This window comes from Dendropsophus ebraccatus, chromosome 2 (genome assembly GCF_027789765.1).
Source record: "Dendropsophus ebraccatus isolate aDenEbr1 chromosome 2, aDenEbr1.pat, whole genome shotgun sequence".
Classification (NCBI taxonomy): domain Eukaryota; kingdom Metazoa; phylum Chordata; class Amphibia; order Anura; family Hylidae; genus Dendropsophus; species Dendropsophus ebraccatus.
In genome coordinates this window covers 38,557,144-38,570,347 of record NC_091455.1, presented here as the reverse complement: position 1 = coordinate 38,570,347, position 13,204 = coordinate 38,557,144, and the positions used below count along the sequence as shown (strand labels likewise).

The following is a 13,204-nucleotide window of genomic DNA, read 5'->3' as shown; positions in this document are numbered from 1 at the left end:
CACTGTACTTGACTTGCAGGAGGTTCAGGGGAAGTGCTTCTCACAGCTAAGAGCATAATGCACTATGCTGATCAATATACCCATATGAAATGACAATGGCCCCATCCTTGTACAGAATGGAGCTCTAACATGATTTGTACAAAAAAAAAAACATGACCTGCTGGGAGTCCTGAGGACTGGATTAAGGGAACACAGGAAATAAAGCAAAGTATTATACTGTACAGTGTTTGGGCCAGTAATCCTCTCTGAACATTTCAATGGGGCAATGGCGTGGGTGAAGATCAGCTTACTTTCTTTTGCTAGTTATTTATTGTTAGGTTTAGCGAAGCTCAGCACACAAAAGCAGAAAAGGCTAACTAGTAAAGATAACTTTGCACAATAAATTTAAAGGTAGAACTCGACTTTGAACCTGTACATATTCTGCATCAAAATCTGTGTGAATCTACTCTGGTGTTCACTGCTGTAATTCATATGGTGTGGATTATTTTACCAATGCAAAATTGTAAATCTGCAAGGAAGGGGGGGGAATAAAGTCACTTGTTCATGTGGAAACTACGTCAGGTAGGTAGGACAGGGGAAACCCCCACTTATTGGAGCGGTTCTGCATCCAAATCTACTGTAAAAAATAAATCTGCTTCACATATAGTGAAGAACCACAGAACACAGGCTTAGACTAATAGACTGTGCAGACAAAAGTGATCGAGAACAAATACAAAAGATTTACCAGGCTAAAGAATAAATCAGCTGAATAGGACCGTAGAAGACTGTTTATAGCAAAGACCAGTGTTCACCAATGTGTGCAGATTCAAAAGGGTTCAAAATACACCTTTCCACTTATATTTGGAAAGTCTGAAATATGAGGAGACTTTAATCTCCTAAACATGCTATAAAAAAAAAAAAAAAAAAAAAAAAAAAAAAAAAAAAAAAAAAAAAAAGTGCTCATTCACGGAGTGAAATTAACCTTCAGCACACATTTACATTCTGCATCGTGTCAATGTATGTTACGGATATGCTGTAGATCAAATCTGGATTTCCCTACCAACATTAATAGACGGTCAAAATCCACAAGAAATCTGTCACACAAAAAAAAAAGCATCCTTACACAACCTGTTTTTTTTTTTTTTTTTTTTTTTTTTGGGGGGGGGGGGGGGGGGGGGGCTGTAAAAGAGATTTTTTTTGTGTGTTCATTTTTTACAAGCATTTTTGAGTGGCTTTTTTTTAATTCTTACATTTTACCATGCATTTTGTTTTAGGTGAAAGCTATCGGGGGCAGTGCCACTGCAGTTTACGATGTCTTTGGAGACACAGCCAGATGTGGACCTGGCAGGAGGGAGAATTGTAAGCTCTGCTGGCTCATAAATCTACAGGATTATGCCTAACAGTAACTGCTAGCTGTATGATTCTCCCTGATACCAATACTTGCCATATTATATAATGAATTCAGAGATCTTACCTTGTTGTTGGTCGTGGACAAGTAATGTGCCAGGAGACTGATTGTATTAAAAGGAATTATCAAGGAAAAAAGGAAAAAAAAAAAAAAAAAAAAAGAATATGTTCATATCACATCTTAGGTACGTGTTCTATGTATTCATAGGCCCCCATTCACTAGATGCATGCATTGTATAATACCTATACAGTGACATGACAGAGCCTTCTGCAAGAGGAATACTTTGGGAAGTACTCTGGATGTATACCTCTGATGTAATGTGAACATAATATCCATTAAGGATCCACTTTTCACATGCATTTTTCACTATATCAACAATAGGGCTCTTACTCTAAAGATGGATTTTATGCATCAATTTTATCCAATACAAAAACATTTGCCCACAGTCCATCATCATTTATGGGCGCTCCTTCCAGGATGGCCATTTCATCATCAACTACACGTGTACTATTTTCTTCTGAGGTGCTCTCTGTACTTGGCACATCCTCCATGCTCTTGGTACTTGGCTCATCCTCCATGCTCTTGGTACTTGGCTCATCCTCCAAGCTCTTAGTAGTTGGCTCATCCTCCATGCTCTTGGTGGTTGGCTCATCCTCCATGCTCTCGTTACTTGGCGCATCCTCTAAGCTTTCATTACTTGGTGCATCCTCTAATCTCTCGCTATTTGGCGCATTGTCCACATGGACTGTAGAGTCATCCGATGGATCATCTGCCTGACTGACAAATTCGTGAGTGTTATCCGTCTGGTGGAATCCAGAATCCTCATCCTGTGTGTTGCTGTCCTGGTCTCCTTCATCAACTGTATTCCTATCCTGGTTGTTATCCTCCTCTTGTGAATCGTCCTCCTGGGTAACACAATCATATGGATCCATCGGCATAAGGATTACAGAATTTGCAGATAAGAAACTTTCCAATTTGTCCTCCGGGATTCTCCTCAGTGGAATTTCCTTGTCCTTAAACTTTTTACGGTGCAGTTTCTCAGCTCTCACCAGTTCTTCTTTAGATGAGAAGCTGACCAATACTTCCCCTAGGCCAACGCCTTTTCTGTCAGATAGCAAGGAAATGTCCTCCTCACTGAGGGAAAAGCCAGCAAAGAACTTCTGAATGTCACTTTTTGTTACATCCGTAGGAAAGTTTCTCAGATAGACACATTTCCCCTTTGTGTGATGATTTGAGAATAAGGCTTTTCTGCCCGTCAGAAAATTTCTCATGTTTGTTTTAGTGATGGGAGATATGAACAAGAGGCGTCCATTGAATGTAACTTTGTCAAGTCTGAGAACTTGGGTGTAATCCTTTTCGTTTTTCAACGTGACAAAACATTCTCTTGTCCTCAAGCCATTCTCATCATACAGAAACTTAATGTGATCGTCTCTCACAAGGTTAAAGAGCCACTTCCTTAGATCATGTTTTTTAGTGGAATAGCTCAGGTTTGTCAAATGCACATGAAAGTCTCCATCATATATTGGGTCATGCTCATCAGATACAGGTTGTGGAGACCTTGAACGTTTTCTTGGAGACCTAGAAACAACATGAGGAGACGGAGAACGCACTCTCCGTAATCTAGCATGACTGAAGGGAGTTCGTGGCGGCATATCGTAGTGATAGTGAGATCGTGAATATTTTATTGGAGATCTAGAATGCCTTTTGGGGGACCTAGAGCTCCTATAGGATGAATGGGATTGCCTATCTGGAGACCTTGATTGATGTATTATTCGATCATGCCTCGATGAATGGGTATCCCCATCATAGTAAGCTTTGCCACCATACCTTGCCCACTCTTTTTCATTAGACCATACCACATTTACATCCTTACTATCTCTGTGTCTTCTCACACCCTCACTGGCATCAGTACTATTATAAAATTTTACTATTGCACCATTTCTAAATTCACGGTCATCTTTAATGGCCACCATATCAGCAATATGGAGCCCGTCGAAGTATCTTCTGACAGATGTTGTAGTTGTCACTCCAGCAGTAACTGTAATACGCAAATACACAGATGCTCTGGAAGATAAAGAGCCTCGTCTATCCAAATCCCTATCCCCATGGACTCCATTTCTACTAAACACAGCAGATTCATACTTTATCAAGGCGCGCTCCATTTCTGTAATAGAGCTGGAAAAGACGTAAACATTGGAGTCCTTTATGGGGCAGCCAGACAACTGAATTGCTTGTCGTGCATCTTCCAACGTGCTGAAGCTAAGATACGCCTCACCACGTTCACCACCGAGGATAGTGATGCTTCCCTCGGGGATCCTCAATCCCCCAAAGTGTAGTCGGATGTCTCGTGAGTTAACAGCAACTGAAAGACCTTCTAATCTGACGGTCCGTGACATTGTTACCTATAGCGGGGGGACAGAAAAAACAAAAAGCTTTAGAATTCTTATTCATCCTTAGATATAAGCAGTTACTACTAAATGTATATAAAAATACAAAAGATTTTACATTACTGCAAACAGGAACTACAAATGCTTGACGTCGCTGGATAACCCACTTTGGCTTTCATTTCTTTGTCAGTAATGGTGCGGTTACACAGACAGATTTATCTGACAGATTTTTTTAAGCCAAAGCCAGGAAAGTATTTTTTTTTTTTAAAAAAAAGGAGAAATCTCAATCTTTCTTTTATGACCTGTTATCTGTTTGTAGTCTGTTCCTGGCTTTGGCTTCAAAAATCTGTCAAATAAATCTCTCTGTGTAAACACAACATCAATATAAAGAATAAGTATTCACTGGCACCGAGAGCAGCTAAACAGGTGTGTCAGGTCTGCCAGCGAGGAGTGGGAACTTTTAAATATGAGAAAATAATACTTTACTAAAAGAGTAGTAGATGATTGGTAAAGAAGCAAATTCAGATCAGTGACACCAAACATGACACAACGGCTCTCCGTTTACAACCTAAAACTAGTCAGTCACCCCTGTACATACAGCTGTCAGACCAATTTCCTCTATACATACAACCCACAGGCCAGTCACCAGGACTAGATATCAAACAGACCTCCTGGTTCTTGTGCGTCCTTCTGCTCCTGGGTGCCACCACAGAGATTGTCCTTACACTCCTGGGAGGGGGGGCCCCCCTGCTTCTAACTGATGAACGCAGTGGGACTCTGGACTATGACCTAGCACAATGTTAAAGGAGAAGTCCGGTGAAAATGTTTAAGTATTGTATTACCCCCCCAAAAGTTAAACAAATCACCAATATACACTTATTATGGGAAATTACTACTGCATCAAGGCTTCACTTCCTGGATAACATGGTGATGTCACTTCCTTTATAACTTGGTGATGTCACTTCCTGGATAAAATGGTGATGTCACTTACTGGATAACATTGTGATTTCACGACCCGACTCCCAGAGCTGTGCGGGCTGTGGCTGCTGGAGAGGATGATGGCAGGGGGACACTGAGGGACACAGGGCACTGGAGGGATACTGAGCATCCCTCTGCCATCATCCTCTCCAGCAGCCACAGCCCGCACAGCTCTGGGAGTCGGGTCGTGACATCACCATGTTATCCAGGAAGTGACATCACCATGTTATCCAGAAAGTGACATCACCATGTTATCCAGGAAGTGACATCACCATGTTATCCAGGAAGTGACATCACCATGTTATCCAGGAAGTGACATCACCATGTTATCCAGGAAGAGAGATCACCATGTTATCCAGGAAGTGACATCACCATGTTATCCAGGACGTGAAGCCTTGATGCAGTAGGAAGTGCAGGGAAAAAAGCACTTTATAAGCATTTCCTGTAATAAGTGTATATTGGTGATTTGTATAACTTTTGGGGGGCAATACAATACTTTGATAAAAAATTTTTTTGCTGGATTTCTCCTTTAACTTCTGATCTTTCTAAACAACATGCCAAAGTTATTAGACAAGACAGTAATACTTTAACCCTTTAAGGTCAAAGCCAATTTTCATTTTTGCACTTTTGCTTTTTCCACTTTATGTTTAAAAGTCCATAGCGCTTGCATTTTTTCACCTAGAGACCCACATGAGCCCTTATTTTTTGCGAAACCAATTGTACTTTGCAATGACAGGCATTTTTCCATAAAATATGCTGCGAAACCGAAAAAAAAAAAAAAATGTGCGCTGTCAAATTGAAAAAAAAAAGGAACTTGTTTTGATTTCGGGGAGTTTTGCATTTACGCTGTTCGCCCTATGGTAAAACTGACTTATTATATATGTTCCTCAAGTCGTTTCGATTGCAACGATATGTAACATGTATAACTTTTATATTATCTGATGGCTTGTAAAAAATTCAAACCATTGTTAACAGATATATGTTCCTTAAAATCGCTCTATTCCCAGGCTTATAGCGCTTTTCTGGTCTATGGGGCTGTGTCAGGTGTCATTATTTGCGCCATGACATGTACTTTCTATCGGTACCTTGATTGTGCATATGCGACTTTTTGATCACTTTTTATTACATTTTTTCTGGATTAGATGCGACCAAAAATGCGCAATTTTGCACTTTGGAATTTTTTTGCGCTTACGCCGTTTACCGTGCGAGATCAGGAATGTGATTAATAGTTCGGGCAATTACGCGTGCAGCGATACCAAATATGTTTGTTTGTTTATTTGTTTATTTATATTTGTAAAATGGGAAAAGGGGGGTGATTTGGACTTTTATTAGGGGAGGGAATTTTTTATTAATAAAAAAACATTTACTTTTTTTACTAGAAGTCCTCCTGGGGGACTTATATATAGACAGCACTGATCTCTCAGAGATCAATGCTGTGTATATACACAGCATAGATCGATTACATCGGTCATAGATTGCTTCGGCCTGCTGCAGGCCATAGCAATCTATTGCCGAGCCGGGATCATTGTCATTGTGACGCTGAGGCCTGGCACGGGCAGAAGAACGGAACTTCCCCCCCCGCGATCGCATCACGTCCCACTAGACACCAGGGACTTGCGGCGTAAAGCCTCTAAATGCAGCTGTCAGGTTGGACAGCTGCATTTAGAGGCTTAAAGGGAACCGATCACCTCAAAAACGCATATACAGCTTTTTAAATGTGCTGTTAGAGCCCACAGCCCACTTTCCATACATGTTTCTATATACTCCCTGCCTTCCCCGTGTAATCCATAAAGTAACTTTATAAAACTGGCGCCCGGTATGCAAATTACCTCAGGTAGTCACCTGGGCGGTGTTCGGCTAGATGGTAGTCACGGTCAGTCCGGGTCCCCTGGGCGTTTCTCGGCGGTAATCACGCCCCTCTGGGCGTGATTCAAATCATCCAGTAGATCCAACGTTACTCAGGAGCGCGCCGCGCACGACGTCGGCACGCCTACTTTCTTAGGCCGCCGCGCATGCGCAGTACACCCGCTTTCATTCTGGCTGTACTGCGCCTGTGCAGAATAGCCTCGGACTCAGTGTGCGCCGGAGTTCGAGGCTATTCTGCATAGGCGCAGTACAGCCAGAACGGGAGCAGGTGTACATGCGGCGGCTTAAGAACGTAAGCGCGCCGATGTTGTGCACGGCGCTCTCCTGAGTGACGTTGGAGCTACTTGATCTGAATCACGCCCAGAGGGGCGTGATTACCGCCGAGGAACGCCCAGGGGACCCGGACTGACCGTGACTACCATCTAGCCGAACACTGCCCAGGTGACTACCTGAGGTACTTTGCATACCGGGCGCCAGTTTTATAAAGTTACTTTATGGATTACACGGGGCAGGCAGGGAGTATATAGAAACATGTATGGAAAGTGTGCTGTGTGCTCTAACAGCACATTTAAAAAGCTATATATATGCATTTTTGAGGTGATTGGTTCCCTTTAATTAGCCGGCACGGCAACAGGCACCGCGTCGGCTAATAGAGGCACTGCCCGGCTGCACATGTCAGCCGGGATCATCGTCGTTCAGAGCGGGGTTCCGGCGGGACCCCTCTCTGAACACCCCCCGTGGCACCATGACGTATCAGATACATCATGGGTCGCTAAGGGGTTAAAGGGGTAGTGCGGCGGTAAAGAATTATTCACAGACTAACACACATTACAAAGTTATACAACTTTGTAATGTATGTTATGTCTGTGAATGGCCCCCTTCCTCGTGTCCCACCACCCCCACCCGTGTACCCGGAAATGTGGGGCGCTATACTCACCTGTCACGTGCCGACACCCGTCTCCGATCTTCAGCGAGTGACGTCTTCTTCGGGCGGACGGCAAACAGCTCCGACTGTCCCGAATGCCAGCCGCCCTCTGCAGCGTCATCCGATGCTCAGCCGCGATTGGCTGAGCATAACTGTGCTCAGCCAATCGCGGCTGAGCACAGTTGTGACGCGGCGGAGGGGGGACGGGCGGCAGCGACTCGGCTGTCCGCCCGAAGATGATGTTTGGCACAAGATGGCGGACGGCCCTCGACACGGATCAGGTAATGTATAATGCACCACACACTTCTGTGTACACGGGTGGGGGGACACGGGGAACGGAGCAATTCACAGACATAATATATTACAAAGTTGTATAACTTTGTAATGTGTGTTATTCTGTGAATAATTTCTGAGCGCCGCACTACCCCTTTAAGGAAACAACCAATTACTGTATCTCCACTAGGTTGGACTAAGGGTGCGTTTACACAGAAAGATTTATCTGACAGATTTTGGAAGCCAAAGCCAGGAATGGATTTAAAAAAAGAGGATAGATCCCAGTCTTTTCTTTATGACCTGATCCCTGTTTATAGTCTGCTCCTGGTTTTGGCTTCAAACATCTGTCAGATAAATCTGTCTGTGTAAACGCACCATTAGACTGGGCTCACACTTAGTTTTTGAATTCCGTTCAACGTGTCAGTTTTTAATTGGTTACTTTAACGGACAGAAAGACATAGTCAACACTACTTTTGTGTCCGTTAAAAAAAAATATGCATGTTTCGATCCGTTTTCTTTTTATAATGGAAGTCAATGGAAAAACGTATCCAAACGACACACATATGCATCCGTTTTTGCCATAAAATATATACGTTAAGCGGATTGCAAAAACGCAATGTGAAACCAGCCTTATACACACATTCCGTAAATGTGCGCATAATTGTAAATTTAGGGCCCATAGAATTCTATCAGGTTATTCTCACTGTCTGCAGTTTTACAGATCTGCAATCCGTTCTGCAAAAATATAGGACCCGCTTGACAGAAGTTGTAGTTTTGCAAAAGCTGGAAAGCAAAGGTTCCCTACCCTTGTAGTAATGGATTGATCCCTATGAGCAATTGGGGGGAAGAGGGGACTACAAATTATTAAAAAAAAAAAAAAAAATTTTTAAATCCCTTCCCATATCAAACATTTAATTCACCCCACTTTTTTCTATTTTACAAAGAAAAAAAATAAACAAAAATAATAACATTGGATACGGCTGCATGCGGAATTGGCCAAACTATTAAATTACCACATTCCCGATCTCAAACAGCAAACCGCATAAGCAAAAAAAAAAAAAAAAAAGCCAAGTAAAAATTCGCAGATTTTTGATCACATCAAATGCAGAAATAATTGTATGAAAAGTGATCAAAACGTGGCCTATGCGTGAGCATGATACTAGTAAAAACTACAGATCATGGCGCAAAAAATGACACCTCACACTGCCCAGCAGGCCAAAACATAGGAACATAGCTATGATGTCAGTGTTACCACAAAGCAAAGGGCTGTAAAACATCAGATATAATAATAACTATAGTGATGTACACTAAAATGAGAAGAAAAAACAAAAAATAAAAATTTATCGGGGGATTTCCTGTCTGAGAAGTGACAGAGCTGCCCACACTATAGTCCTGCGATCAGTGCTGTATTAGCAGGGAGCGGCCGGTAGTATAGCCTGGGCCTGGTCTGCCAGGGCGGATATAGGGTCCCGATAGCCTGTGGCTGCCATGGTAACTGATGAGACCTACAGATAGCACGGAATGACCGCGGGCTATGGTGTAACACCGCCAGTGATGGCGCCATCTATAGCACAATACACCGCGGTGTGCTGTGTGTAATGTAGGGCAGGTGGATCACCCCGGGCGGCCATTACAAAACCACAGCGAGCAACCCATCCTGCAGACACACATCGTGCACTAATACCGCACACAACGGCCGCTACGTGTACACAGCGGCCCTACACCGACCTCGCTCGGCTTACCTCACAATCCTGTGCTCGCCGCCCACACTTCCTCCGCCAGGACTGGTCACAGCACGGAAATGCCGAGACCTAACAGAGCTGAAGGACCTTTGATGACGTCATGACCACGTGACCAGTCACATGTGGGGGGGGGAGGCGCTCTGTACTGCTGGAGGAGTGCCAGATCGTCCCCCCCATTGGGTGTGTGACCTTGTATACCATGCTTTATAGTCTAATCACACACACACACAGCTCTGTATAACATGACTGACTGACACACACACACAGCTCTGTATACCATGCTCCATACACACACACACAGCTCTGTATAACATGCTCCATACACACACAGCTCTGTATAACATGCTCCATACACACACAGCTCTGTATAACATGCTCCATACACACACAGCTCTGTATAACATGCTCCATACACACACACAGAGCTTTGTATAACATGCTCCATACACACAGCTCTGTATAACATGCTCCATACACACACAGCTCTGTATAACATGCTCCACATACACACACACAGCTCTGTATACCATGCTCCATATACACACACACACAGCTCTGTATAACATGCTCTATACACACACACAGATCTGTATACAATGCTCCATATACACACACACACACAGCTCTGTATAACATGCTCCATACACACACAGCTCTGTATAACATGTTCCACACACACACAGCTCTGTATACCATGCTCCATACACACAGCTCTGTATACCATGCTCCATACACACACAGCTCTGCATAACATGCTCCATACACACACAGCTCTGTATAACATGCTCCATACACACACACAGCTCTGTATAACATGCTCCATACACACACACAGCTCTGTATAACATGCTCCATACACACACACAGCTCTGTATAACATGCTCCATACACACACACAGCTCTGCATAACATGCTCCATACACACACAGCTCTGTATAACATGCTCCATACACACACACAGCTCTGTATACCATGCTCCATACACACACACAGCTCTGTATAACATGCTCCATACACACACACAGCTCTGTATAACATGCTCCATACACACACACACACACACACACAGCTCTGTATAACATGCTCCATACACACACACACACAGCTCTGTATAACATGCTCCATACACACACAGCTCTGCATAACATGCTCCACACACACACAGCTCTGTATAACATGCTCCATATACACACACACAGCTCTGTATAACATGCTCCATACACACACACACAGCTCTGTATAACATGCTCCATACACACACACAGCTCTGTATACCATGCTCCATACACACACAGCTCTGTATAACATGCTCCACACACACACAGCTCTGCATAACATGCTCCATACACACAGCTCTGTATAACATGCTCCATACACACACACAGCTCTGTATAACATGCTCCATACACACAGCTCTGTATAACATGCTCCATACACACACAGCTCTGTATAACATGCTCCATACACACACACAGCTCTGTATAACATGCTCCATACACACACACAGCTCTGCATAACATGCTCCATACACACACACAGCTCTGTATACCATGCTCCATACACACAGCTCTGTATAACATGCTCCATACACACACACAGCTCTGTATAACATGCTCCATACACACACACAGCTCTGCATAACATGCTCCATATACACACACAGCTCTGTATAACATGCTCCATACACACACACAGCTCTGTATAACATGCTCCATACACACACACAGCTCTGCATAACATGCTCCATATACACACACACACAGCTCTGTATAACATGCTCCATACACACAGCTCTGTATAACATGCTCCATACACACACAGCTCTGTATAACATGCTCCATACACACACACAGCTCTGTATAACATGCTCCATACACACACACAGCTCTGCATAACATGCTCCATACACACACACAGCTCTGCATAACATGCTCCATATACACACACAGCTCTGTATACCATGCTCCATACACACACACACAGCTCTGTATAACATGCTCCATACACACACACAGCTCTGTATAACATGCTCCACACACACACAGCTCTGCATAACATGCTCCATACACACACAGCTCTGTATAACATGCTCCACACACACACACAGCTCTGTATAACATGCTCCATACACACACAGCTCTGTATAACATGCTCCATACACACACAGCTCTGTATAACATGCTCCATACACACAGCTCTGTATACCATGCTCCATACACACACACAGCTCTGCATAACATGCTCCATACACACACACAGCTCTGTATAACATGCTCCATACACACACAGCTCTGTATAACATGCTCCATACACACACAGCTCTGTATAACATGCTCCACACATACACACAGCTCTGTATAACATGCTCCATACACACACAGCTCTGTATAACATGCTCCATACACACACACAGCTCTGTATAACATGCTCCATACACACACAGCTCTGTATAACATGCTCCATACACACACAGCTCTGTATACCATGCTCCATACACACACACACACACACACACACACACACACACACACACACACACACACAGCTCTGTATAACATGCTCCATACACACACAGCTCTGTATAACATGCTCCATACACACACAGCTCTGTATACCATGCTCTATACACACACAGCTCTGTATACCATGCTCTATACACAGCTATTTATGCTGAATGTCATTATTTGTAGGGTTACGATATGTATGTTATGACATACTTTCCTGTTTCAAGTTGGAATTATCCTGGCGCTGAACTGAGTAAGGGCCCTATTACACCAAACAATTATTAGCCGTACTTGGCAGATCGCTGGCCGATAACTGTTTGGTGAAATAGCACCTATTAAAAGACTACAATCAGCCAACATGCACAAACGTCGTCTGATCATGATCTTTCAACGGGTTGCTACTCATCACCCGCGCGGCAGCAGGCTTCAATGGGCCATCCGGACAATCTAAGGATGGTCTGAGCAGCCCCTCCTGCAGCTCCCCATGTCCCCTTCCGCTTGCTGTCTGTGCTTGTTATAGATTGTGCTGTGTAATACAGCCTTAGAGGGGTTATCCAGCAATTTGTGATTTACTTCTATTTAATAATCTTAAGTCTTACCATACGTATAAGCTGCTGTATGTCCTGCAGGAAATGTTTTCTTTTCAGTTTGAGGTGTACACACTGAGGATTTCCGCCCGTTTAAATGCAAAATTGTTCCTTTCTATAGAACAAAATGGGAATTCTGTATTTTTGTGCACACCGTGGAAATTTCCATCCGGATTCCGCGTTCCACACAAAGAATCAACGGGTTCATTCTTTGGGCGGATTATGCTTGAGCATTCCTATAGAAGTCAAATTCCGCTTGCATTCTGCCTGAGCTGAATAGGGGTATATACACACTGAGCAATTCGAGGAATTGAAGCTGAAAGTTTTCAGGAAGAATTCAAGCAGAATTTAAGCCCCCCCCCCCCATTGACTTCTATAGGATTCCTCTAGAAGATCTACAGCAGAAAATTCTGCTCGGAAATTCTGCAGTGTGAACAACAGAGCAGAAAACCCATTGAACACAATGGGACTTTGCTCTGTACATTTTTTACGGGAGGAATTTCAAGCTGAAATTCCTCTTCAATTCCTCACCTAATTCCTCAGTGTGCACATAAC

General features: G+C 43.4%; 1 protein-coding gene across 2 annotated transcripts; it reads right to left on the bottom strand.

The window, feature by feature from the left end:
- Positions 1 to 1,155: 1,155 nt before the first annotated feature.
- LOC138783113 (RNA-binding protein 12B-B-like) lies at positions 1,156 to 9,650 on the bottom strand. 2 transcript variants are annotated; one of them, XM_069957387.1, is made up of 3 exons: positions 9,200 to 9,235; positions 4,443 to 4,563; positions 1,156 to 3,789 (listed from the first exon to the last, which is right to left on the bottom strand). In XM_069957387.1, the coding sequence occupies exon 3, from the start codon at positions 3,781 to 3,783 to the stop codon at positions 1,792 to 1,794; it is 1,992 nt and encodes a 663-aa protein (XP_069813488.1). In that variant the 5' UTR covers positions 3,784 to 3,789; positions 4,443 to 4,563; positions 9,200 to 9,235; the 3' UTR covers positions 1,156 to 1,791. The 2 variants fall into 2 exon arrangements, with proteins under 2 accessions (XP_069813488.1, XP_069813487.1); XM_069957386.1 differs by lacking the exons at positions 4,443 to 4,563; positions 9,200 to 9,235 and adding an exon at positions 9,559 to 9,650.
- Between the last annotated feature and the right edge of the window lie 3,554 nt (positions 9,651 to 13,204).

Bases quoted from the DNA above. Each gene is read 5' to 3' on its own strand.
- LOC138783113 (XM_069957386.1), bottom strand. From the start codon at position 3,783: ATGTCACGGACCGTCAGATTAGAAGGTCTTTCAGTTGCTGTTAACTCA.